The sequence below is a fragment of the Galeopterus variegatus genome, unplaced genomic scaffold (genome assembly GCF_000696425.1).
Source record: "Galeopterus variegatus unplaced genomic scaffold, G_variegatus-3.0.2 Scaffold1995, whole genome shotgun sequence".
In the NCBI taxonomy this organism is placed as follows: domain Eukaryota; kingdom Metazoa; phylum Chordata; class Mammalia; order Dermoptera; family Cynocephalidae; genus Galeopterus; species Galeopterus variegatus.
In genome coordinates, this window is record NW_007728106.1 from 307,279 (window position 1) to 335,239 (window position 27,961).

At 37.6% G+C, this 27,961-nt stretch overlaps 1 protein-coding gene across 1 annotated transcript in view; it reads left to right on the forward strand.

The window, feature by feature from the left end:
- POLA1 (polymerase (DNA directed), alpha 1, catalytic subunit) overlaps positions 1-27,501 on the forward strand; it is a gene marked incomplete at its 3' end in the record, with an annotated part of 55,113 nt that extends 27,612 nt beyond the window's left edge. The window contains exons 11-26 of the mRNA XM_008579964.1: positions 1,802-1,914; positions 2,678-2,794; positions 4,044-4,118; positions 5,004-5,142; positions 5,874-6,028; positions 9,622-9,706; positions 10,967-11,028; positions 12,689-12,778; positions 14,960-15,076; positions 16,326-16,501; positions 18,401-18,530; positions 19,027-19,146; positions 22,127-22,223; positions 24,208-24,332; positions 26,806-26,955; positions 27,379-27,501. Of these exons, the coding sequence (XP_008578186.1) occupies positions 1,802-1,914; positions 2,678-2,794; positions 4,044-4,118; positions 5,004-5,142; positions 5,874-6,028; positions 9,622-9,706; positions 10,967-11,028; positions 12,689-12,778; positions 14,960-15,076; positions 16,326-16,501; positions 18,401-18,530; positions 19,027-19,146; positions 22,127-22,223; positions 24,208-24,332; positions 26,806-26,955; positions 27,379-27,501 (1,874 nt within the window). The remainder of the gene's footprint in view (positions 1-1,801; positions 1,915-2,677; positions 2,795-4,043; positions 4,119-5,003; positions 5,143-5,873; positions 6,029-9,621; positions 9,707-10,966; positions 11,029-12,688; positions 12,779-14,959; positions 15,077-16,325; positions 16,502-18,400; positions 18,531-19,026; positions 19,147-22,126; positions 22,224-24,207; positions 24,333-26,805; positions 26,956-27,378) is intronic.
- Between the last annotated feature and the right edge of the window lie 460 nt (positions 27,502-27,961).

Genomic DNA, 27,961 nt, shown 5'->3' on the forward strand with positions numbered 1-27,961 from the left:
GGGAACTTCCTGTGGGAACCAGTACTTGAGCTGTGTGGTTGAGCTGAATTGCTGCTTTGCTGCTGTTTCCCTAGGGAAGACTTTTGTGCAGCTCAGGGTTTAATGGTTGACCTTATAGGTACTTCCTGCTCTCCAGAGACCGGGTGCACCTGGGTCGTGTAGAAACTCTGATCTGGGCCTGAGTTTTTTCATCAAACTGCACCCCATGCAATTCTGCATTCCCGACCACTCTCCTCTCAGTGGTTCTTCATTGATTAGGGGGCAGATCGGCTGTCCTTGCTGTGTCCCAGTGTTCTCCCGGTGGGCCCACCATCTTCCCCACTGCCCATGCTCCAAACACTTCCCATGGGATGGGCCCTGTGCCAGTCCCTTGTGATGACTCACCGGCCTCTGAATGGCTCCCCTTTTTCAGCTCTTCTGGCTCCTCGCTCCTGCATGGGTCCACGGGAACCCTATTAATGGCCTTGCTGTCTGGGGGCCACCAAGGCCCTCTTCTCCCCTGCCACCTCCACGCAACTCCATCTGAAGGGCACAGCTGCTGCTTCTGCCGGCTTCTGCTCCATGTGCTCAGCAGCTCGAGCCTTAAGGCAGCCACGGCCTGAAACGCTCCAAGCAGTTTTTTCTTTCTCTCATCGTGCTTTCTTCTGCTTTCATGAACTTCATAGGTCTCTCCTCCTCTTCCCCTGAGCTCCAGCGGCCACAGCTTGGCTGTTGTTACATTTTTATAGTTGTAAATTAGTTGATTCTTGGGAGAGAGTGACACTGGGGACTATTCCGCCATCTTGACTGGAACCTCTGAGTCCTTTCTTTTTTTTTTTTTTGTCTTTTGTCTTTCTCCGTGTCTGGCAACGGATCGCAACCCTCAGTGTCGCCCCCGCACCGGACCGGGGACCGGCAACGGGATCGCAACCCTCGGCGTCGCTCCCGCACCTCGCTCAGCCAGTGAGCGGGAACCGGTCTGCATGTGGGATCCGAACCCTCGGGCGGGAGCGCCGCCGCACTTCCCAAGCGGCGCACTTATCCAGTGCGCCACCGGGCCGGCCCATCTGAGTCCTTTCTTAATGGCCAATTTTCATTAACAATGACTTGATGTCTAGAAAAGCATGTTTTTGTTTTGTGGTATACATTACTTAGAGGTCTCAAAAGGAGAATGTCTACTGATTTAGTTACTAAACAATTTGTTAAACTGAAATAGAAGAGAAAGGAACCTTATAAATTCTGCCTAGCCAGATGTCTTAAATAGCCTGTGCGATAGAAAAGGTGAAATAGGATATAAGAGTAGAACCCTATTATGAGATATTTATTATTATATGGAATAAGACATATAAGATGAATTATGTTTTTCTTAAATACAATTTTACCTGTAGAGAAATACTGACATACCATAGTTATCCTGATACATGAATATAGGTTTTATTTTAAGTACAAATACTAAAAATGAAATTTAGGGTTTTCGGATTTATAAGTTCTCAAAAGAGGCTTAAGTATGAGATTTGTTTGGGAATAATTTGCTTGTTTTGTTTCTGTTAATGTGCGTGATCCTGGTTATAGGGAAGATGTTTACACGAAGTTAGTCATTTTGTCCCCTGTCCTCCCAGTGGTCACAGACTGTACCATTGTGATAGTGTAGTATGTCATAAGTACTGAGTAAAGAACTGGTCTTGGGGAGTGGGCAGCAAATATCAATTTTCTGTCAAAATGAGTTATCATGAAGGCACATACACTGAACTTGTGTGTTGCTCCTCTAATTTGATGTAATTGAAATATTTCTTTTCTTGTGGTTTTCCCTTATTCTTTTTAGGTGTGGTATTTCTGTTTGGCAAAGTTTGGATTGAATCAGCTAAAACCCATGTGAGCTGTTGTGTCACGGTGAAAAACATTGAGCGAATGCTGTACTTCCTTCCCCGTGAAATGGTAGACCTTACTGATTAGCTTTTAGTTCTCAGTAGTTGTATATGCCATACATTTTATGTTCTGCCACTAACCCTGTCCTTCAACAGAGCTATGAATTGTCCACAACCCTGATGCCTCTTTATTGCTGCCTGCCTAGTGACCACTGATTGTCAGCAACCCCAATTAGAGGTTGGGAAAAGTAGAGAAATGAAGTCGAACTCAGTTTTTCAACTTGTTAGAGTATAAGCGTCTGAGTTTTAGTATATGTTGTTATCTTTTTCCCCACCCCTTATTTCTATAATAATCGGGGTTGGGACTATAAGGCTTTAAAATGTGACATGATGTTTGTCCCAGTTTCATGCTTTTTCTGCATTGGCAGCAGTAACATTCCCTCCATGGCCATTTAACAAAGTCACTTCCATTTGTTCCTCCTTTTTTATTGGTACTTAACATCCCCACTCCCCTCCCAGCCCAAGCCCCTCCCCATCTCAGTTGAACTGTGGAGCTTCTTGATCAGGATTTACAATACTTAGTCTCTCATTTTGTAGGATCAATCATCTTTATTTCTGATTTCTTTTTATGATGCCATTGGGAGGAATTGGGCATTGAGTTTAGTACATATTTTGGGTCTCTTTGTATCTTTAAATTCACCTGTAAGACTGTGCTAGTAAATGTTTAAATGGGTGAGAATGAAAATTGATTTAGACTTGGAATTTTGGTGGTTGAGAAGATCTTATGTACAGATAACTTTTTTCCCTCCATTCCCCTCTCCATGGGAGAACAGAAAATTGATCTAAGTACAGGGAAAGAAACAGGAACTCCAGTTGCAATGAAGGATGTTTATGATGAATTTGATGAGAAAATAGCAACAAAATATAAAATTATGAAGTTCAAGTCCAAGGTTTGTATTTGGTGACAAATTTTTTGCAGCTCTGTTTGTTCGTATCCTGATTAGCAGATACAGTAATTATTGCATATGTACTTCATGCAAAATGCTTTTTGCATGACTATAATTTATTGAATGGAAATTTCATAGGTATGAATATAAAAACAATATATTAAATGTGTAAAAATGTTTTCTTTCTCTTTAAACTGCTTATAAACTGTTTATTAATTTGAATAGAAAGATAACTCAGCAAATTAATTGTTTCCAGTGCACAATATATCTTGTGCTTTTATTTTGAAATGGAGAAGAAACTATTCTGATCTTGTTTATATTAGTTATTGCCAAGATGTTTCTGGTTAGAAGGTTAGGTAAGGTTTTGTCTTTAAAAATTAGGAACTATGATGTTATTTTTGATAGAATGAAAATCTTCTGTTCATGTGATATGTATGATAAATTGTTTTGATTTTAGTGAGATATTGATGCCTTTGGCCATAATTGTGGGGGCTGTAGCCCACTCAGAATACTGGCTATTAGTAATGATTGCAGTAAAGGGAGGATTGAGTTGCTGAAGATAAGGCTAACAGTCTTAACTATTTGAGCTTTGAATTGTGGTTGATGGGTCAAGTGTTTAAAATTCTTGAAGCAATGTGGTATAATGATGAAGAGCATAGGTGCTGGGGCCAGACAGCTTGTGATCTAAGTCCTAGCCCTACTGCTTACTAGTGTGTGACCTTGGACAAGTGTCGAGTGACTTCAGTATGCCTGTTTTTTCATCTGGGAAATGGGTCCTTATTTCAAGAGTTGTTGGAAAGGTTAAATCAATTCATTCATATTAGGCGATCAGAATAGTTCTTGATGCATAGTTGACACTCAGTAAATATGAGCTGGAATTATAATGGTAATAATGATTTATTCTAGCAAGATGGAGTTACTTAATATCAAATAGTAGCAAATGATTTAATGCATTGGCATTGTAAAAAAAAAAAAAAAGCTTTAATCTTTTATTGCCCCTCTTGAACGCAAATATTTCTAAATTCTCTAGTGTCCAAAATAAGTCCTTTTAAAAGCATTTTGTCACTGGGTCTGTTAGTCCCAGTTAAAAGGGGAAAGAGTGCCTTTTTGGCTTTATTTGCCTTTGTGTTTTGTACGTATATTGGATTCCTGATGATTAAATACAGGAGCATGTTTTGTGTATGTAAAGCTTGTCAATGCAATTTGTAAAACGTTTTTGTCTTAATGATTTTTTAAATGTCTACGTACCCAGATAGTGGAAAAGAACTATGCTTTTGAGATACCTGATGTTCCAGAAAAATCTGAGTACTTGGAAGTTAGATACTCGGTAAGTCAAACAAAGAAAATTATTGGGTTTTGGTTGAGAATGACATTTTTCTATTTTTAAACTTTCAACTGTCTTTCAGTTAGGAGTACTGACAGGGCTTCTCAAGCCTACAGTTCAATGAGGTGGACTTACAGTAATGAATAATTGAAATGGATAAAATTAAGTATATAGACTACAGGTTACACTGCTTTTCTCTGCTTTCAAATATGCATCTTTAAATAAATAACTCGAAATAGCACGACTGTTTGTCAAGTGGATTGAATGCCACATGATGGAGTTGGACATCATTAGTCCGTTGAAGTGTCCCTTCTGAGCAGTGGAAAGGTGAGAGAGGAGTGTCAGTACCATCGCTATGGTGCTGCTCTTGCTCCTGTGACAGGCAAGGTCATTGCTGCGGATGTTAACTAACTGGACCCCAACCTCTTTTTACCTCTCTGTTCTAGTGTTTGATCCCACGATGTTGCAAAAGGGAAACTTTTAAAAAATGTTTCTGGCAGTGGTGATGAAAAAGTACCATGGAAGCATTTTCAATGAGTCCCACTCTGTTGCTTTCATTCTTCTAATGGAGTGGTACTTACGTGGCTATTCTTTATCAGTAAAGCATGTATAGCTCTGGACAGAAATTCTCTTTTGGGGGAGCTTCTTGGCCTATTTTTCTTCTAATGGGTATCATCAAGATGCATTATTTTGTCATTGTGAATTGGTTTTGTTTCCTACTGTGAATTGTTTTGGATTTCATTTGTGGCAAATTACATTTCATATGTATCAAAGAGGTTTCTTCTGGTGCTTCATAGAGAAGCTGTTGTTTATTTCAAATATAGACTTTGGAAAATGTGAAGTAATAGTTTTAAACAAAAAAAAACTTTTTTTTTTTGCCTTTTTCAGGCTGAAGTGCCACAGCTTCCTCAAGATTTGAAAGGAGAAACTTTTTCTCATGTATTTGGGACCAACACATCCAGCTTGGAACTGTTCTTGATGAACAGAAAGATCAAAGGACCTTGTTGGCTTGAAGTAAAAAATCCACGTAAGGAAAAATTTGCTCTCAGAATGCTGAGCAGATTGCTGATAGATGTGGTTTTTGAAAGGGAAGTTAAGGAATTAGTCTGTTTATTTTATTGTGTCCACTTCCTTTTTTGTGTTTTTTTTTTTTTTAGGTTTTCCTTGAATGAGTATAGGGAATACATTTAGAATCACTTTATCTCTGTAATGCCTGGCAATCTAGTCTGACAGAGGCCTCAGCTCAGGTGACCATTTGGAGTGCATTCCTTGTTATGCTGTTGTTTGCATGTACTTCAGACCTGGCTGATGTGGCCCAACCGTTTTCCATAGTGAACTTCTCACCTTTGAGGGAAGGGAGAATCACTACCCAATGTGGATAGTGCTTATTTATCCTGTTCCCTGATGTTTTTCAGTATTTGCATCTATGATACTCTGTTTTGTCTTCATGAATCTCTTACAAATGTCTTATGATTCTTCCATGGCGATGTTTTGGTTTTTTTTAAAACCTATTTTGCGTTCTGGATTTTTTGGAGAATCTGATGAAAGCTATGGACCTTTTTCCCAGGAAAATGAACATATGTACACACACATGACTATTTGCATACAACCCAATAACATGGCTTATTTTTAGTTAGATGTTATAATATGTCATTCTTATTAGAAGACAGGATTGATGAATATCTCAGTCACAAATGTCTTAATTATAGTAGTTTTTCGGTAAATAGCTATTGATCTGTTGTATCTGTTCTCTTTCAGAGCTCTCGAATCAGCCAATCAGTTGGTGTAAAGTTGAGGCAATGGCTTTGAAACCAGACCTGGTGAATGTAATTAAGGATGTTGGTTCTCCTCCACTTGTGGTGATGTCTTTCAGCATGAAGACAGTGCAGAATACAAAGAACCATCAAAATGAGGTTAAAAACAAAACAAAACAAAACAGGACAGATTTTCTACCTATGCTTTAGATGTAATACTTGCCTGAACTTATACAGCTTTTCTGAAAGGGAAAGTTGTTCCTTTTGGAGGGGAAAGAATACTAATTCACTATGACACTCCATTTGGAAAATTAATGGAATTTATGTTGAGTTGGAGTTGTTGTTTTTAAAGACTTAAATGACTGGACTTTATTTGAAATTTTTTTTATTTGCGGGAATGTTAAATAGACACAGAATAATACAATGAACTTCCTATACCAATCACTCATATTCAGCAGTTAGTAGGATTTTGTCATACTTGTTTATAATCCACTCCCCCCCCCCTTTTTTCCTTTTGAAGTATTTTAAAGCTGTTCTCAGACATTGTGTCATTTAACCCACGTATACCTTGGTATGCCTCTCTTAAAACATACACATCTTCTTATATAATACCATTAACACGATAATAACATTAACAGTGATTCTTTGATATAATCTAAAATACCCAGTTCATACTTACCTTGACTTGTTTCTCAAAATGTCTTTTAACGGTTGCTTTGTTTGAATCAGGATTCACACAAGATTCATGGATGGCGTTTGATTTTCATGCCTCTTGAATTTCTTTTAAATGAGAATAGCTCCCTCTCACCCCCTCCAGTTTTTTTCAGTGATGTTGAATAATTAAAGAGTTACTGTTGGCTGTCTCATAGAATGTCCCATTTTCTGTGTTTGTTTTCTTTTTTGTTTTGTCATTTGCCTTCTTCTTCTATACTGGGGGTTGGCAAACAATGACCCTTGAACCAAATCTAGCCCACTACCACCTGTTTTTGTCAATAAAGTTTCATTGGAACACAGCATGTTTACAGCTGCTTTTGCACTACAATGGCAGATTCAAGTAGTCATGACAGAGATTGTATGGCCTGCAAAGCCTAAGATATTTACTATCTGGCCTTTTACAGAAAGAATGTGCTGATGCCTATTCTATTAAGAATCTGCTGATCCTTTATATTCCTGTGTACTATAAGTTAGCTCTAAAGGATCAGTTAGATTCAGTTTCACCTTTTTTATCCAAAATTCTTTATAGATGGTGCAGTGTACTTCATATTGTATAATATCAGAAGACACAAAGTTTCTGCTTAAACTGTTATTAGTGAGGCTGTAATTGATTGGTGGGTTCAAGAGTTGATAACCATTGTAAATTTCTCCATCAACTTTTTATCTAATATAAGGTTTTTAGCCGTGGCACTACAGATATTTTGGGCTGGATAATGCCTTGTAATGGGATGCTATCCTGTGCATTGTGGGTTGTTTAGTGGCATCCCTGGCCTCTACCCCCTAGGTGCCAGTAGCACCCCTCCCCCCTCGTTGTAACAACCAAAAAATGCCTCCGGACATCACCAAATGTCCCCGGGGGGTAGGGGGCTGACGGAGGGTGGGATAAAATCATTTATCATTCCAAGTTGAGAACCACTGGTATAATGGCTTCATTTATTAGTTGTTTTTGCCTGAATTAGTTATTTCATTAGGAGTTGTAAAATGGTGGCTTTCTATTAGCTAAAATTTTCTATAAAATTAATGTTTCTTCATTAACCAGCATTATTTGGTTATGCTATAGTAGTTTACACAGGAAAGACAGGATAAATGCTTATTTCTTTCTCTTTCATTGCCAATTTTTCAAGTAAGAAATTGAGGACCTACATTACATGCAGTAGCAACTAATGCTTTATTTATTTTTGTTGTCCTTTTTATTTTTCTTTTTACTTTTATGGAATATCATTATTAACACATGGGTTTTATATATATTCAGTAGTTTTACTCTATTGTATTCATTATTATTATTTTTAATGCTTACATTTGTCCCACTTTGGTCAATGGGAGCTTCTTTATGTTTGCTTCTAAGTCTTTTTGACGTTGATGGGGATATTTTTTTAACAGCATATTGGCAGTGTTTTCACTCTGATTTTTTTTTTTTAGTATGTGATTTGATTTTTTAATATAGGAGATGGCCATAGTTAATAGTTAAGTGTTTGGAAAGGATTTAATTAGTATTTAGTTAAATTAAAAAAAGAATCCATCCCCTAGTGCCCAGAGTGAGGTTCCACGTACCATTTCCTAATAAAGGAAATAGGGTTCTGTGGAGAAATGGCTGATACAGGGCAAGAAAGTCTGGAACATCTTGCTATACCAGAAAGCAGGGATGATATTGAAATCTACTGAAGATATGTAAGAAGGACTTAGGAGTCACCTTGAAGAGTCTCTTACTGACCAAAGATGGGTTAATCTGAGCATGAATAACTGCAACAGATTGAAACACATCAAATCTATGAGTTCATAATGATATTATTAACAGTAACAACTCCACATTGGTAACTTGCAAAGAAAGCTAGGGAATCAACTCATTATTTTGAAAACTGGTAAAGGGATTGAATTGAGTATTTATCCTGACTCTTCTGAACACATTTATCCTGAGTTTTCTGGGCAAATACTGTACCTCAGGCAACCAAATAATTGATGAGTGGAAGTTTTTTTTTTTCATAGCAGGTTTCCAGCTAATAAATGATGAAGGAAAAATGGAATATTATATTGCAGTATTGCAGTCCCCAGTGAAATAATGGATACAGACAGTGATCACTAGTGACTGCTAATATCACTAAAATAGAGATGAGCAGACATCATGTGCCTGTGCTTTCTAAAGTATTCTTGCCAAAAAATTGAACCTGGTTTTCATCAAGTCTTAAGATCTAACTATGAATTTATAGGCAGTCAAGTGACACTATCAGGATACAGGCAGCAGAATCCATATTATGGAGTCCTCTATAGGACAGATGACCCAGTTTCTTCAACACATAAATTGCAAGGAAATGATAGGTGGGGTGGGATGTACCTGATTGATATTGATCAGTCACTTGCAAAGTATGGACCTTATTTGGTAAATAAAATTGAGATAATTTGGAAAACATGAAAATTTAAATCATGACTGGATATTTAATGATTTTAAGGGATTACTATTAATTGTATTAGGTGAGATAATTGTATTGTGATTATATTTTGAAAACTTCTTATCTGTTAGAGTGGTAGTTCTCAACAGGGTCAGATTTTTGCCTCTGAGGGGACAATTGACCATGTCTGGAAACAGTGATGGGGTGGTGGGGGATGGTAATACTGGTGTCTGGTGGGTGGAAGCTGGGGACGTTGCTAAACACCCTACAGTGGACAGGACAGCCACCACAACAAAGAATTATTTAGCCCCAAATGTCAATAGTACCGAGGTTGAGAAACCCTATTTTAGAGATTCATGCTGAAATAGTTCTGGATAAAATGATAGGTCTAGGTTTTTCTTCAAAATAATCCAGAGGAAGGCAGGAAGTGGGTTGGGATATAGATGAGTTGATTATCAAAACTGGATGGTTGGTATATGGGAGTTAATTTTATTCTATTTTTTAATTTGTTTAAATATTTTCATAATAAAAAGTTAAAAGTATTCATATGTACTAAAATGTATATCTTTTAATATTCTTGGTAGTTTTGGTGAGAATGCAGAATACATAGTAGGTGTCTAATAAGTGACTTTTTTTTCCCTCCTTTCCTTGCAGATTATTGCCATTGCAGCTTTGGTCCATCACAGTTTTGCGTTAGATAAAGCACCCCCACAGCCTCCCTTTCAGTCACACTTCTGTGGTATGTTTACTAAAGGCTTGATTTGAGCTTTCTTATTTATCTCCAGCTGGTGGATCAGTAACTTGTTTTTCAAAAATTGTTTTCAAGAATAGTTAGTTCATATTGTTAAAGAAATTTTTTTTTCAGCTGTGAAAACCAAGTTTTACTGGATTGGTTGTCTCCTATTCAGTTGGTTTATTTTGTTCTAGGAGCAGAAATCTGGAGGCAATTTGATGTCTTTTTTCTGTTCTAGTGGTTACTCTATTGGTATTGAGTAGTTTTTTCCTAAGTCAAAATTAGGCTTTAACTATTTTCATTTCCTGGTGTCATTCAAAAAGCCCATCATAGAAATCTGGCCAGAGTTTTTGTGTGATGAGGCAAGAGACCAAGGAATATAAGGAATAAATGAGTGTTCCTATTTGGGAGGAATTACAGTAATATCAAATTGGAGTTGGTTTGTGCTGTGCATAAAATTCAATGAGTGAAACAGTTCCACAGAATTTGGCATATATGAGTCAGTCTCCAAGGAAGATTCTGACATATTCCACATTGAGAGTTTGGCCAGTTAAAAGTTTTGTTGTTTTTTAAAAAAAGGGGGAGGGATAACACTATTGATCTATTATGTTTTCTGGGATCTCTAGCCCAGAACCAGAGATTTACTTGGGCAGCCTCTCCTGTCAGGTTTCTTGGGTGTTGGGAAGGTAGGACTAGGAAAGATGCAGAGAAGAGAATGAGGTGTGAATGTTTTGAAGTTTTACTTAAGTGGGTGGAACATATGTAACCAAATGACAATGAGAATAGCCTGGAAAATATATGGAAGATAGCAGTCGTTAGTTCATTTCAATATGCATTTATTTACCTCCTCTGTGTATGTCACTCTGAATAGCTGTTAGGTATGGCAAGGAACATAGTGTAGGGGAAGCATTGTTCATCTTTACTTTTCTAACTTTGAGAAGGGTTGAACCGAGTTCCTCCATTGTATGCTGGTTGGGGCTTTGGTGGTGGGGGTGTTTTCTTTGGGAAAGACTTATAATCCTCCATTTTGACTTCAATGGATAGCATATGTTTCATCAAAGCAGTTTTAACAAAAGTAGGGACTTAGGGTTTTGTGCTTGGCTCTTCTTTTGAGGTTTAACATGACCAGTGGAAATAATTGACCTCTTTAGGGATTGGGGGGAATTTATTTATATTTAAGATATTTTCCACTGGAAACATGCAGTGTACGTGTACCTGAAATTGGACTGAATGGGTGTTGGAATCTTTATTTTTTTCTTTTTACAGTTGTGTCTAAACCAAAGGACTGTATTTTTCCATATGCTTTCATAGAAGCCATTAAGAAAAAGGTAAAGAACACATTATTCATTCCTCTTAAATATGAAGCATCTGTTTGTTTGGAAAGAGAAAAGAGGATAGTATGGACTAATAGAAAAAGGCTGTTCTATATTTTAATATTTTAGCTCTATTCTTGCTAGATTGGAGTATGGTATTAACCCATTAAAATGTATTAGAAGTATAAAACTAGAAATATTATTTACCAACATTTAAATGTTCCACCACCTGAAAGTAATGGGATTCTACATGGTGTTAGTAGATGGACAGGCTTAAACCCTCCTTCAGATAGCTTAATTGGAAGTTTTTCCAAAATGCATGATCATGTGATTGCTTTTGGGGGGAAGGTATTGGGTAGAGCCCCTCTCCAGCTTGAGGGAAGCCAGGTGAAATTGGGAATACAGTGGATGTTAAAGGGCCACGTATTGGCAAGTTTGATGTGGGCTGGCCAAAATAGATCAGTGATCTCTAAGTCCTGGTATAGTCCATGGGTCTTTAATAAAATTAGAAAAAGTCATACAGGTTGAGTATCCCTATTCTGAAATCTGAAATGCTCCAAAATCTGAAACTTTATGAGTGCTGACATAATGCTCAGTAGAAATGCTTATTGGAGCATTTCAGATTTCGGGTTTTCAAATTAGGGATGCTCAACCAGTAAGAATAAATGCAAATATTCCAAAACCTCCCAAAAATCTGAAATCCGAAACAGTTCTGATCCCAAGCATTTTGGATAAGGGATACTTACAACCTGTATAATGTAGTGAGGTTTTCACAAAGGTAAATGTATTCAATCTAAAGAATTTCTTTTTTTGGAGACTATGTCGTTTCTCTTATGAAATGATGGTTTTGATTAATTTGTACATTATTTTTGTGTGTGTTTTAATGTCCTCGCTTGACAGAATTAAAAGTTAGCAACTTTGTCAGGTTCACTTATTTTAAATTGGCTTGAGAAGTCCAGTAGTTGAGGGCATTATTGGATTAAGCTATTATTTATGAAGTACCCTGAATTACCTGTCCAAGTGAAATAATGGAGGAAAATTTCATTGCAGTCAAAGTGACATATTTTAACCAGGCTAGTTGTAGAAAACATGTCGTCATCAACTTGCATTTTAAGAGATTTTTAATAAGAGTGGATCTTTTGAATACCTGATTTATATTCAGTAATCCAAGTGGAAGCCTTTTGTGTAAAGAAATGTTTCTAAATCTTAAATATGTTTGTTTTTACTCTAGTTTCTTATTTATTGGTTCTTATACCACTGTTTGAGATTAGTTTATACAGTCTTTGGGATTTCTTTGTGTGGTAAATACATAAATGGTGAAATCTACCAGGGATTGTATAGGAAAGGAAGTAATGTTTCTGATTGGTACTCTGATTCATATACTCTAAAATGTGTTCAGATGAGCTAGCATGTCCCTGTGGAGGATATTTCTGTACTTGATGTTGCTCAACACTTAAATTTTGCTTTATTCACATGCTTATTACTAGAATGAGCTCCTCAGAGCCTTTGTGCAATTATTACTACAAAACATAGAATGAGGAATTTCACTGCTGCATTTAGTTTTGAAATGGATGGTTTCTTTTAACCCTGAGAAATCTTAGCCTGGTTGAACAAGAAGCCAGGGTATAGTACTTGAGAGTGAAGAGTTAATGATTGGTATGTTTTTGTCTAACAGAAAGTGAAGGCTGAGGTTGCTGCAACGGAAAGAACATTGCTAGGTTTTTTCCTTGCAAAAGTTCACAAAATTGATCCTGATATCATTGTGGTGAGTAGATGTTTGATCATGTCACGGGGGAGCTCTTCATTCTTTAGTTCTTTTCAGTGTGATTTTGTCAGTACTTTTGAGCAGCAAAGAATATTTTCAGAGTGAAATGACACTATGGACTGGTGGGCGTTACTATACTTTCTCCTAATCAAAAGGGAAAAAAAATCCCAGCCCACTGCAAGATACATTTTTAACGTAAAGCAACTCATGAATTATTATTGAAGTTCAGGATACTCCAGTTATTTACATTTAGACACCAGCACATAAGTAAATGTACGTAAGCTGTTAGTATCTCCACAATTTTGGCTTAGTGGCCCAGTCATATAGTGGTCACAGGGGTTAGTTAATCCCCTTAGTTTGGTGTAAATCATAAAACTAAGTATCTTAATTTTATGAGCTTAGTGGGTTTCTATGACAGTGGATCTCTTTGAGAGCTCAGGGCTAGGAATCTTTTTTTCTCTTGATGACCTGGTATGCTTCCGCTACACAGCGAGAGCTAATAATAAATTGGTTGCTTTTGCCTCAATTCCTAAGAGTCATGAAGCAACGTTTTGCTTTATGTATCCTCTGGCTTTTCTTAGTTTGTAGGCTCCTTAATAGGAATTCCTCCTTTTGTCATTTTTCTGGGTAACGGGTCAATCAAATTATGTTGTGTTTTTGTTTTTTTGGAAGAAGGTTGTCTATAAATGCCTCCATTTTAAATGTGATATCAGCTATTTGGTTACATGGAAGGCTGGAAAAATGTTTGCCATATCCTTCTCCATGTTCATTTTTACGCTTGAATACCTTACCTGGCAATGGTATAGCTAACGTCCTGAGAGCCTGTGGATTGTAACTGATGTCTCTGTATGTGCTTCCCTTACAATATTTCAGGACCCATCTTTAAAGCACTAAGGAGATTCTGTCCACAGTGCTGTACTATGGCACTCAGGCTCAGTACTAGGCTGTCACCAGTCTCCAATAACTACATCTTGGACCCCAAGGAGATATCATGGTAGGATATGTGGCCCAGCTTAGAGTGTTAAAACCAAGTCTATGTGTGAGAAATCCAGATGAAAGATAGAATTCTGACGTGGGTTTTGGCCCGTGATCCCAGGCATGGTAATTTGGAACTGACACTTCCTTGTGTCTTTTGGGTTTTTTAATTTAATAGACAAATTGTCATAAATATATAGTGGTATATATATATATATTTTATTGTGATAAAATACACATAACATAAAACTAACCATCTTGACCATTTTTAGGTGTACATACAGTTCAGTGGTATTAACTACACTCATAATGTGCAACCATCACTATCATTCAGCCTCATATCTCTTTCATCCTGTAAAAATGAAACACTCTACCCATTAACTCTCCATTTCCCCAGCCCCTGGAAGCCACCATTCCACTTTTTGTCTTTATAATTTTGACTAGTCTAAGTAGTAGTATGTGTTTTTAATTAAAATTAATAACAAGTAAATCTGTTTACTGATCTGAATTATTTTAAACTTTAATTTTTAATTAATGTAGGCTGTGAACCATGTTATTCACATGATAGAAATTATTATAGAAATGAAAAATCTGGTTGCATTTTTGAGATATTTTCTGCTTTATACAATTTTGTTTCCTTGTTTTTAACAAGTTTCTCGTTTGAACTATTCAGTGGTATTATATATATATTTTATTGCACATTGATTAAAGGTCTAAATCAGTAGTGTTTGAACTAAATTTTTTAAGAAGAAACTATAGTTCTTGAGTTTTCTAAGAAGTCTTATGTATACTATTACACAACATAGGCGAGTTCTCTTTTTAAGAAAGCAAAATGTTTGAATTGAATGTTGAACAGCTTTTTCTGATGATGTGAAAAGAATGGGACATTAAAATTTGCATTTGCCTCTGAGATTTTGAGGCATGAGCTGCAAATTAAAAGACATCATATGAACCTTACACCAATTAGGATGAAATAAAGTTTATTTCAGCAGTCTGCTTAGCAGCCTTGTTAATGTCAAGGCTAATGAACGCTGCTTGATGAATAAATTCCTGAAGAAGAAAAGGACCCCCAATTGGAGATAAGTTCATGATGTCTTCAATTAGAGACCAGAAAAAGAAAGGGCAAAGAGATCCTGTGAGTATGAAGATAAATCCTCTAATTTGTGTTTGTTATAACATTATTGGCTGCCACCTTTTTCTCACTAGGGTCATAATATTTATGGGTTTGAACTGGAAGTACTACTTCAGAGAATTAATGTGTGCAAAGTTTCTCACTGGTCCAAGATAGGTCGACTGAAGCGATCCAACATGCCAAAGCTTGGGGTAATAACAATTTTCAAAATCTTGTTTCTTTATTTGGCTTTTTTATATTGGGTAGCTGCCAGAAAACACACTATACTTTTTAAAATAGGAATTGGTTGTCTTGTGATAGGAACTTCAATACGTTTTAATTAGCACTAAACATCTTTTCCTTTGAATCCAGCATTTTATTTGTAAAAGCCTCTGGTAGTTTTTAAAATCAGCAGTTAGAATTTAGGAATAGTGGACAAAGACAGCACATACATGATGCCTTCACTTCGGCATTCCCAAAATGATAGCCCTTTGGGTAGGGTTGCAGGGTTCAGAAATCATGGAGTGCTGCTATTCAGGAAGAATGGGAAGAATGAATGGAAGGGAGCTGACATTGCATGTATAAGAAAGCAACGGGCTAAGTGCTTTCTGTGCTAGTTACCTCTCATGGCAACTCCAATTTTATTTTATAGACATTCTCACAGGGGTAATGTAACTTGTTCAAGATCATACAACTAGTAAGAACTGAGATTTGAACCCAGGCCTGTCTGACTCTTAAAGCACACGTACTTTTCATTCTACCTGCTTGCTTCATGTGTGGAGGTTTTGGTGGTTTTTTTACGAAGCACCTTCTTCCTAAACCTGATACTATTCAGTGCTTGCAATCTTATTTTACTTAAAGCTTATAAATAAAATGGGCATGTTGCTTCATTGTAGAACTTAAGAATCTGCCTTTTATAATGTTCTCTAGAGGATTGTGTTGCTATAGATCAGAGTTGGGGCCACTGCTCTTGCCTCTTTTCCTAGTCATATCTTTAAGGTGGTAGATTTGTTATTAACACTTTATTTGAAAACTTGATTAGCTGACTCCTTACTCCTTTCGAGATTTTCTTTATATGGCATCTTCTCAGTGAGGTCTATCTCAGCCACCCTATTTAAGATGCAGTCCCCCCAAATTCCTTGTTCTTTTCACGCTGCTTTATTTTCTCCCTTTTCAATATAATTATTACCTCCTAAAACTGTGTGATTTCTTATTTATGATATCTGTTTTTATAATAAATCTCAAATGAGGTCAGGGATCTTTTCTGTTTTGTTCACTGCTACATCCCAAGTGCCTAGTACAGTGTCAGATACATAGTAAATGTTTAAAAATATCTGATTGTTAAATAGAAGAATGAGAGTTTCATCATTGTAATTTTGGGCCAGCTTCAAAATAGGTTAGAATGAAATGTTCTCTCTGTCTGCTCTTTCATAAGATTTGCTTTTTGTACTCATCTTGTAGGGCCGGAGTGGATTTGGTGAAAGAAATGCTACCTGTGGCCGAATGATCTGTGATGTGGAAATCTCAGCAAGGGAATTGATTCGTTGTAAAAGCTACCATTTGTCTGAACTTGTTCAACAGATTCTGAGAACTGAAAGGGTTGTAATCCCAATAGAAGATGTGCAAAATATGTACAGGTATGATCCTGGATTCTTCAGAGTTTGTCTGTGTTGAAATTAGAAACAGCAGGATGCCAACATCATTCTTAGGCTTAGGGGGATATAAGCCGAGCCAGTGGTGCTTGCTATGGAGGGGAAAATTGTGTCATGTCAGCACCATTACTTTCCTAATTTGAACTAGTTTACCCCTTGAATTATTCTAATTTGATCAGTTTATCTCCATCTCCTTAACCTGTTTAACTCTGTCTTAATGTTTCCTAACAGTAGTTTGGAAATTGATGTGAAATTTAGATTTCCACCCTTTATTTATTCAGGAATTAGTGTATATATTTTGGAAATATACAAACTGAGCAATCATTAGATTATTTATCTGCACCACACTCTCCCAAGTGAGCTATGGGCTGGCCCTAGGTTATTTAGAGATATTGCTTGCTTATTTCTTAAATAAAATTTCTTCTACTCCTCTGCCATTTCTTATTTCCTGCTTGTTTCTACTGAGTCCTTGGAGTGCTTTACTTTTAAAACTGTGTTCCATCTCTACGTGATCTTACCAAATCTTAGGGATTTAAATACCACGTGGGCGTTGATGCCTCTCACCTGTGTACCTTCGGGTTAGCCCTCCCTCATGAATGCCAGACTTCTCCCTTAGGTTCTTCCTGTAATCTTTCCTTATTAAATTAATGGCAACTGTATTTTTCTGTTACTGCTGGAAACCTCCAAAGTCACCCTCGGCCCCAAACCTCTGAGGCATCCTTGATTCCTCTCTCTGACGTCTCACAGTAGATCCATCAGGGAATCCTGTCAACTCTGTCTTCTAAATATATCTAGATATGACCACTTTTCACTTCCATTGGACCCACTCTGGTGCAAGCCATTATCCTCTTTCTGCTGGGTCACTAGAGATGTACTTATCTCCTTGCTTTTGCCTTTGCCCCCTTGTGTTCTCTTCTTAATCCAGGACCAGAGTTATTCTGCTAAAATTAAGTCAGATATGGCACTTTTCTCAAAATCTTCAGTGACTCTGTTTCATTTAGACTAAAAACCAAAGTCCTATTTTTGATTTACAGGGTCCCACACAAAGTGTTTCTGTGCTGTTAACTTTGTCCTTATCTCCTACCACTCTCTCATCATTCTCTCTGATCCAGCCATATTGGTTTCCTTCCTCGTCCTGGAACTGCCAGATTTGCATCCAGCTAAGGGCCTGTGAATGTACTGTTTTGTCTGCCCGGAATGCTCTTCCCTTAGATATCCATTCATAAGGCTTGCTCCCTCACATCTTCTAGGTCTTTATTCTCAGTGAAAACTTCCCCAGTTCCCTAACTGAAATTTCAGTCTGTGCTCCTGCTATTTAATATTTCCTTTGCTTCTTAACTTTTTCTCTTTAACACCTAGTATTATATAACATACTATATATTTAATTTCTTTTTTAACATTTACTTAACATATATTTGTGGGGTACAGTGTATTGTTAATTTATTTATCTTTTTTATACTCTGTCTCCCCCATGAAGATGTAAGCTCCATGAGGACAGGAATTTTTGTCTGTTTTGGTCACAGCCAATATAAATTAACAACACATTGTAAGCATACAATATATACTTACTAGATAGAATGAAGGATTTAGGTAGTTTTCAGGTTTGAATGAATGGAAGGATTTAGGTAGTTTTCAGGTTTGTAGTTAATACATTACTTCGCTTAGTGGGATTTTTTTGTATGTTGGAGAAGGGCATTGGGATCACTGGTTTGAATGAATTCCTAGTTACATACCAACTATATTTTAAATTGTTTCCAAAGCCGAGTGTCATTGCTCTGAAGTTACTTATACCAAAAATTCCGTGTAATATTTTATGAGGTTCTGATTATAGTCATTGTTTCTTTTAATTACTTGATTCTGTTTCATTCTTACTTTTCTGTACAGTGAACCTTCTCATCTGTTGTACCTGTTGGAACACACCTGGAAAGATGCCAGGTTCATTTTACAGATCATGTGTGAGCTAAATGTTCTTCCACTAGCATTGCAGATCACTAACATCGCTGGGAACATTATGGTAAATTTAACTTAGAAAGGGGGAGAAAGCATTTCCTGTTGGATTCAGTGTTTGCTTGGGGTAGTTGTTATATGATAATGAGTCTAAATGCATGCTTATAAAATGGGTGACTTGGACTCTGAAAGCTGGGTTTCTTTTGTAAAGGGAAGAACTGGTTGGGAGAAGGGGAGGAATGCCAGGTGCAGTGTGTTGAAATTTGCGTAAACATAAGGGTCATCTCTCTTAACATCTGGATGTGTCTTTTTGGTAGAATGGTCCGTTTAGGAGAAATAGCCAGCTTCAAGTTGTCAATATTTTAAGTTCTCTTTGTCTGCTTTAAATATAATGTTTAAAGAAATTGTTAGGTATAATTTAGTACCTTTTTTTTTTCTTAAAGCAGCCCTTGTTATTAGGAGTAGTTTTGAAGGAGGTGCTATGATTAAATTTATCAACTCAAAGTTGCTTTTGTTTGTTATGGTTTTGAACTCAAATTTAAGAATGAAATTCTTTTTAATAGTCCAGGACTCTGATGGGTGGAAGATCCGAACGTAATGAGTTCTTGTTGCTTCATGCATTTTATGAAAACAATTATATCGTGCCTGACAAGCAGATTTTCGGAAAGCCTCAGCAAAAACTGGTGGGTCCATAATTGTATAGAGTTTTTTTTTTTTTTTTTTTTTTGCCTTTTCTTATCCGCTCTTTTTATTACCTAGTTTTTCTAGGGTTTTTTTTTTTTGCTGTGATAACATTTGCTTCCAAAATAACTAATCCCCTGTGTACTGTAGAAACTCTCATGTTTGTTCCGTTGTGTTTGTGTTGTCATTTTCTTTTCCACTTCTCTTCTGTACAGACAAAATTATTTGTGAAATATGTAATTCCTTTTTTATTTTTTAATTTTTTTATTGAATCATAATTGATTATACATATTTTTAGGATTCAGTGTTGACATATGTTGATCAAATCAATATTATTAGTATGTATATTGTTATAAATTGTACTTATTCTTTATGCCCCTTGTCCAATCTCTCCGTATCCCCCTCTCCCTCCCCCTTCCCACAACTGATAACCCTAGATTTCTTCTCTCCCTCTGAAAGAGTAATGGTTACTCTGTTGATTTGTTGCCTAGATGATCTTTCCAATGCTGAAAGGTGTGTTCAGGTCCCCCAGTATCATAGAGCAGATGCTTCTTCTGTCACTCTGGAATGGGCTTTGTGGAGAGAGAGATCCTACTCTTTGCTTTGGTCTCTACTGGTGACTCTCCTTGTGTCAATGCACTACAGTTGCTGGCGGATCATCCGCATGGTGGTTGTGACGTCTAGCCACTTTCGTGGCAGCCTTGGTTATTGTAGTGGCTGTGGTGGGCCACCCACATGGAGGTGATGTTTTTGGCATGCTCCTTGGCACTGGTGGTGTGCCTGTTTGTGGGAGGGGTCTGGTCCCCAGATCCATACCCTGGGTCTCTGGGTTGGCCCCATGGTGCTGGTGGTGTGCTTGGTATTGAGCGGGAGGTCTGGTCTCTGGCTTGATGGCCTGGGTCCCTGGGTGGGGCCCTGAGGCACTGGCAGTGTACCTGGTTGTGGGTGGGGTGTCTGGTCCCTGGCTGCATGCCCCGGGCTCCCGATCGGGTCCCAAGGCGCTGTTGGTGTGCCTGGTTGTGGGCGGGGTGTCTGGTCCCTGGCTCCATGCCCCAAGCAGGGCCCTGAGGCGCTGATGGTGTGCCTGGGCCAGAACTAGTTTTTTGTCCTTTTCTTCTAAAATGGGGGAACTTCCTGTGGGAACCAGTACTTCAGCTGTGTTGTTGAGCTAAATTGCTGCTTTGCTGCTGTTTCCCTAGGGAAGACTTTTTGTGCAGCTCAGGGTTTAATGGTTGACCTTATAGGTACTTCCTGCTCTCCAGAGACCAGGTACTCCTGGGTTTTGTAGAAGCTCTGATCTGGGCCTGAATCTTTTCATCAAACTGTATCCCATGCAATTCTGCATTCCTGACCAGTCTCCTCTGAGTGGTCCTGCAATGATTGGGGTGTGGGTCAACTGTCCTTGCTGTGTCCCAGTGTTCTCCTGGTGGGCCTGTCTCTACCACCACGTGTGCTCCAAACACTTCCCATGGGACAGGCCCTGCTCCAGTTCCTCGCAATGACTCACCGGCCTCTGAATGGCTCCCCTTTTTCAGCTGTTCTGGCTCCTCACTCTTGCGTGAATCCACAGGAACCCTGTTAGTGGTCTTGCTGTCCTGGGGGCCACCAAGACCCTCTTCTCCCCTGCTGCCTCCAAGCAATTCCAGCCGAAGGGCACAGCTGCAGCTTCTGTCAGCTCCTGCTCAATGCGCTCAGCAGTTCCAGCCTTAAAGCTGCTGTGGCCCAAAACACTCCGAGCGGTTTTTTTCTTTCTCTCATTGTGGCTTCTCCCCACTTTCATGAACTCTGTAGGTCTCTCCTCCTCTTCCCCTGAGCTCCAGCAGCCCCAGTTTGGCTGTCGCTACATTTTTATAGTTGTAAATTGGTTGATTTGTGGGAGAGAGTGATGCTGGGGACTGTCTGTTCCGCCATCTTGACCAGAATTCCCTGAAATACGTCATTCTTTAAGGGAGTCATTAGACTTCTCTTATGGATATGTGGAAAATGTTTTGCCACTTTAGCCATACCAGAAGTTAAATGCCAGTTAATCAAACCTTTTATTTCCTTGAACCTATGAGCCTTTATTTTCGGATTGCATTTTTTTGTACTAGTTACAATTAACAGTAAGTTTTCTAAAATGGTCTTCCTCACATTGGAACTGAAACTTAGTTTAGCTACTGTTTTATCAGCACTGATAGTAATTGATTTAGAATGAGAATTGAATGTTAAAATGTGATTCAGTTTCTTGTATATGCTTGTTTTATGCACATTATCAAAATTTCTATAGGGCATTTGAATTTAACTTCTGTGGTATTGAATATTTGCTATTAATAAACTACTTGGGAATGAATTTTCAGTATATAGACATACTTATTTTATAGTGTCCATATGAATAATGAGAATAATGATAATGCCTACATGAAATATTTCATGTTTGTATGTTATAAATGTTAGAGTAGTGACTTTATGGAGGATCCTTTTACAATCTCAAATTTTACATAATATAAAAAATTGTATTTTTAACGTCTGTTCATTTAAAAATAAGAAATTTCTATGAATTCAGAAACATTTAAAAATAGAATTTGAGTATTTGTTCCTTTTTTTTTTTTTTTCTTTTTTCATGACCAGTAACGGGATCGCAACCCTCAGTGTCGCGCCCGCACCGCACTCAACCAGTGAGCGGACCGGTCTCTATATGGGATCCGAACCCTCGGCGGGAGCGCTGCCGCGCTTCTAAGCACCGCACTCTACCGAGTGCGCCACCGGGCCGGCCCAGAATTTGAGTATTTGTTAACTCAGAGATATAGTATTTGTTTAGAAAACTACCATGTTTGGCATTCATTTGGATTCATGAACATATTAATAATAATTGTCTTTTCCCACAGGTAGGAAAATAGTGTCTGTTAGAACTGAGTATTGCAATTGGAAAAGAGAGAATCATAAAACTTCTTAATTATTTAATTAGTTGCTGGCTGGTGAAATTATCTTTTCATTTGATATTAGGGAGATGAAGATGAAGAAATTGGAGATATCAATAAATACAAGAAAGGACGTAAGAAAGCAGCTTATGCTGGAGGCTTGGTTTTGGACCCCAAAGTTGGTAAGGCTGGGCAGCAGATTGGTCTGTTTCTGGTGTTAAGGAATTTCTTAATATAGAGCTAGGTTTGAGAAACTCGAAGACCTGGACTGTATCTTGTAGGTCAGCAAATAGGTCTCATAATGACCTTATTTTTTTATCTTTTGTTCATGTGAAAATCTTGTTTGCCAGTCATCTGACATGGAATTAATGTGAATTTTTTTTTTTTTGCTGTGTTCCCATAAAATTTTGTTTATGGACATTGAAATTTAAATTTCAGGTAATTTTTATTGTCATGAAATATTATTGGTTTTGACTTTGTCTAGCTATTTAGAATCTAAAAACTATTCTTAGCTCATGGATGGTACAAAAACAGGGAGTAGGCTGGATTTGGTCTGCACATAGTTTGCCAATCCCTGGTCCAGTATATAGCTAACCATTGGTCCAGTGGTAGGAACACCTCTGTCTTCTTTCATCTACTCTGTGACTGTGGGCTCTGCCCAGTGTGCTAGGACAGTTCAGTTGGACAACAAAGTAAAAGAAAGTACAGATAGTATCTACCAAATCGTCTTCAAGAGGAGAATAACTTTTCCGTGTTGTCATGAATGGCAATGAAGATGTTTTGTGGTACACAGCTAGAAAAGATCTTTTTTTTTTTTTTTTTTGTCTTTTTTCCGTGTCCGGCAACGGATCGCAACCCTCAGTGTTGCCCCCGTACCGGACCGGGGAACGGCAACGGGATTGCAACCCTCGGTGTTGCTCCCGCGCCTCACTCAGCCAGTGAGCGGGAACCGGTCTGTATGTGGGATCCGAACCCTCGGGCGGGAGCGCCACCGCGCTTCCCAAGCGGCGCACTATCCAGTGCGCCACCGGGCCGGCCCTAGAAAAGATCTTTTTAAGAAAACCATCTTAATTTCAAGTGTACAGTTTGGTAGTAGTGTTAAGGATATTCACATTGTGCAAAAATGCATGTGAATTTCATTAAGTAACTTGAACTCTGAGTAGGAGGCATTTTTGACAAAAGTGATTTTATTATTAGTTGTAATGAAACAACAGTAGTACTTTGGTGTTAGATAGATCTGGGTTTGAATTCTGACAGTGTGATCTTGGACTCCCTGTTTAATTTCTGTAAGCCTCTGTTTCCTCTTCTGTAAAATAGAAATAAGAGTACTATCTGCCACACGGGTTTAAGGAATAACAGTGATATTTAGTATAGTGCCTGACACAGAGTAAGCTATCAATATATGTTTGCAGTCGTTACTACTGTCTTAATAGTGGACATTTATTTTTATTCAGTTTCTTCTTAAGGTGAAGATAACTCTTTGTAAATGTCCTAGAGAAATATAGTAGCTTTCTGTTCACCCTTTGCAGGTAAAAAGGGTGGATCGTTCCACTACTGACATTTATATATATAAATATGTCTCATATATATATGTCTTTATATATATATATAGATTTATATATATATAAATGTTTTATATATATGTAAATATATATATGTTTTGTCTGATTTTTAACACAGTTTATGTATAAATGTGCTGCTCACTTTATTCTTTAAAAGGATGGTTATAAAAAAAGTATATAACCACTCACTGGGGCCTTATTTGGTGCAGAAGTGGGAGAGTAGGTGTGAGGGAATGCCTGTTTGAAGGAGAATTTAACATTTTTTTGAAATGGATATGATACCTCTCTAAAATAATTGATATGGGAAGGTGTTTGCCCATAATAATGGTGTGCTTTGGGGACTGCTGGGGAAAGGACTGGTTGTAGCTGGTTCCAAGGAAAGCCAGGATCTTTTCATCCCTCTTCTTTTGTGATCTGGGTTTTCACTGTAATCCAAGTTATTTTATGGAGTGATAATTAATTCTTTTTTTTCCTTCTGCCTTACAGCCATGGATAATATATACTGTAGTTTATAATATACTTCATAGTACAGTACTTCTAATATGTTTTGACAATTCTGCTTTTCTTCAGACTTTTCATGACATTTTGTGGCTTTTCATTTCAGGTTTTTATGATAAGTTCATTTTGCTTCTGGACTTCAACAGCTTATATCCTTCCATCATTCAGGAATTTAACATTTGTTTTACAACAGTGCAAAGAGTTGCTTCAGAGGCACAGAAAGTTAGAGAGGTTTGTATTCAATTAGGGGCTTCTGAAATTGAGGTTAAAAATATTGCTTAAAGGAGGAAGAAAACCCAGGGTGTGAGCATTCTAGTTTTTCCTCTTAAAGGATACATTGTGTCCTTTCTTAGTGGTCAAAAAAGGAAAAGGGTTGGGTGGAAAGAGACTCAGATTGGTTCTGTTTCTTTTTTTAACAGCTTTTTTGAGGTATAATTCATGCACTATACAATCCATCTATTTAAAGTGTTCAGTTCAGTGGCTTTTAGCATATTCATAGTTTGCAACCATCACCACAATCAGTTTTGGGACATTTTCATTATTTCCCAAAGAAACCTCCCTCAATCCTTCTGTTCCTCCCAACTGTAGGCAACCGTTCATCTTTCTGCCAATATAGATTTGCGTATTCTTGACATTTCATGTAAATGGAATCATACAATATGTGGCCTTTTGTATCTGGCTTATTTCAGTTAGCATACGGTTTTCAAGGTTCATCTGTGTCATAGCATGTATTACTACTTCATTCCTTTGTATTGCTGAATAACATTCCTCTGTGTGTGTATATATACACCACATTTCATTTATTCCTTTTTATATCGTTTTTCTTTTCTTTCTTTTTTTTTTTTTTTTTTGTATACATGGCAGAAGATGTCTATTTGCCCTCTAGCTCCTGAATTTACATGTCTTTTAGTTCCAGCCACATGCTTGGGAACTGTTTTTCAGTCCCAATTTCATATTCCCAGAAAAGAGAATCTGATTGCCTTTCCTAGGTCGGTGAGCACCCCTGGTCCCATTGCCTGTAACAACAGGAGTGGGTTCACAGAGTATAAATCTGGCTGCTAAGGGTGAGCCTTTCTGTGCGACTAGAGGATAATTTTATAGAAAATGTATTGGGTAGACATCTCCAAAAGGTAGTGACTGTGTTCAATTACTATTCCTTGGGCTTTGTCCTGCTGCTGTGCCAGCATTGTGATAATTATCATTATCCATTCTGCCCCCCACACCCAGCTCTACCCCGGCCCACCACCATTTTGTTTATTTGTGCTTTCCAGGTTGGATTCTGGATATGTAATAGAGTTATTTCAGAGTTGGAAGTGATCTTAGAGGTCATCTAAGAAATATTATACATGTAACAATTTATAGATTGTATATCATTCATGACCTCATTTGGTCTTCAGAACCGTGTTAGATAGATAGTGGTAGTAGAGCTAGGAGTGGATTGTAAATTTCTTGACTCCAGATTTTTTGTTTACTTTTTATCTGACTTCCATAGTTGCTGTAAATAAATTGAAATATGTACCAAGATCCCTTTAATAGGTTTGCTATCATCGTCTGCTATATTGGAAAACAGTAGGTCCTTATTACTATTGTAAGAGCGTCCATTTGAAGATACTGATCTTTATGAAATCAGATATTTTGTAAAGGCTGGGTTATCAAATGGCATTGACTTGATGTACTTTAAGCCAAGAGGTTTATTTTTAATTCTGAACCTTTGAAAGGGCAAATGTGCCTGGCTTTTTTTTGTAGCCTGTTAGAATTAATGGAACCTTGAGAAAAATGGTCTAATGCTTTCCCTGCTTTTTCCTGCTGTAAATTTTAATATAAGAAGACTGCTGGTTGCTTTTCTAAAACGTTGCTATTCTACTGGTTGCAAAGCTGTTTATAGGTAAAAAGTACTACATAAATGCTAAGGAATATATGTGTATTAATTTTTAGAAATGTCATGACCTATTTAAATGTGCTGCAGATTCTTAAAAGAAATTTGCTGATTTAGTATTAGCTTTTTATTTTTAGTCTAAAACTTTTACAGTAATTGCTATGATTCTCCATAGTTTCAAAACACTATAGCATTTTGTTTGGTATTACAAATAATTTAAAACAGTAGTTTAGCTTCTGGTTATTATTTTTAATCCTAGAGGTCCGTTTTAATGTTTGTATTTTAAAAACAATTTCCCCAAACATGTTGCTCCCCAATTTTGTTGAAGAGAGGATAGTAGCATGTATAAAAATTCATCCCTTTAAATGAAATCTAAATTTGTAACTACAGGGGTGGGAGATATTTGGGATGACAGGTTGATGGAATTGGGAGAAAAGGGGGCAATGTTGACTTGTTCTACAACCCTCTCAGCTTTCTTATACTACCCATGCATTGTTGACCTTTAATTACATGAGAAAGTAGCTTTTTAAGATGTGATCATGGGCTGACCCCGTGGCGCACTCGGGAGAGTGCGGCACTGGGAGCGCAACGACGCTCCCGCCACGGGTTCAGATCCTATATAGGAATGGCCAGTGCGTTCACTCACTGGCTGAGCGCGGTGCGGGTGGCACCATACCAAGGGTTGCAATCCCCTTACCGGTCATGAAAAAGACAAAAAAAAAAAAAAAAAAAAAATGATCATGGGGGAGATCTCCCACAAAATATTATTTTCGAAACTTATTTCATGAAAGTTTGATTTGTCTGAAATTTCTGTTGTGTGTTTATTAGGATGGAGAACAGGAACAGATTCCTGAGTTGCCAGATCCAAGCTTAGAAATGGGCATTTTGCCCAGAGAGATCCGGAAACTGGTAGAGCGGAGAAAACAAGTCAAACAGCTAATGAAACAGCAAGATTTAAATCCAGACCTTATTCTTCAGGTATATCTTTTTACTAAAAGACATCTGAGTAACAGTCTCAGCTTTTAGAATTTGATTATTTAGGAGTGGTATAAACAGGATGCTGTGGGCAAATGCATGTGCTTATTTAAAATTCCCGGGTAGGTAACCATTCAAAAATACTAGAATGCCTCAGAATGGACGGCACCTCTGTCTGCAAAGGCCATATGTGAGCAAGATCCTTCTGACTCCACAGAGCTTTGGAGTTTGTGTTTATTTGCTTCTAGGAGGTTAGAGAATTATGGATCCAGGAGAGTGGGTTGATTATGTTGAGTTCTTTTGTTTTTTTTTTTTTCAGGGATATTGAGGGCTTCTCCTTCTCATTGGTGATCTAGAAAGACATTTAATGTAGTGCTTAAGCATCTGAAAAATTTTTTTTTTCTTTTGTCCTTGTGTGGTCTGTAGTATGACATTCGACAGAAAGCTTTGAAGCTCACGGCGAACAGTATGTACGGTTGCTTGGGATTTTCCTACAGCAGATTTTACGCCAAACCACTGGCTGCCTTGGTGACATACAAAGGAAGGGAGGTAAATGGCATAATAACATTCACATCTCTATAAATATTTAGAGAGTATTTCTAACTAGTGTGGGAAAGCCAAGTTTGTTACCTAGTTATACAGCTTTGAATAACCCTTTCTTGGGACAAACTTGAGATAAATAGGCATTTATTTATTTTTTATTTTTTTAATTTTATTTTGTCAATATACAATGTAGTTAGTTATTGTGTCCCGTCACTGAAACCTCCCTCCCTCCTCCCTCTCCCCACTCCCACCCAGGTGTGTCCCCTCCATTTTCTAGTTGTAAGAACTTCAAAAAAAAAGTTGTGGTTGTTATATCTTCCTCTCCCCCACCCCCCGGGTTTTTTTTGTTGTTGTTGTTGTTCATGTTGTTGTTGTTGTTTGTTTGTTTTTTCTGTGTGTGTGTGAGAGAGTGTGTGTGTGTGTATGTGTGTGTGTGTATGTATGTGTGTGAATTGATTCATTCACC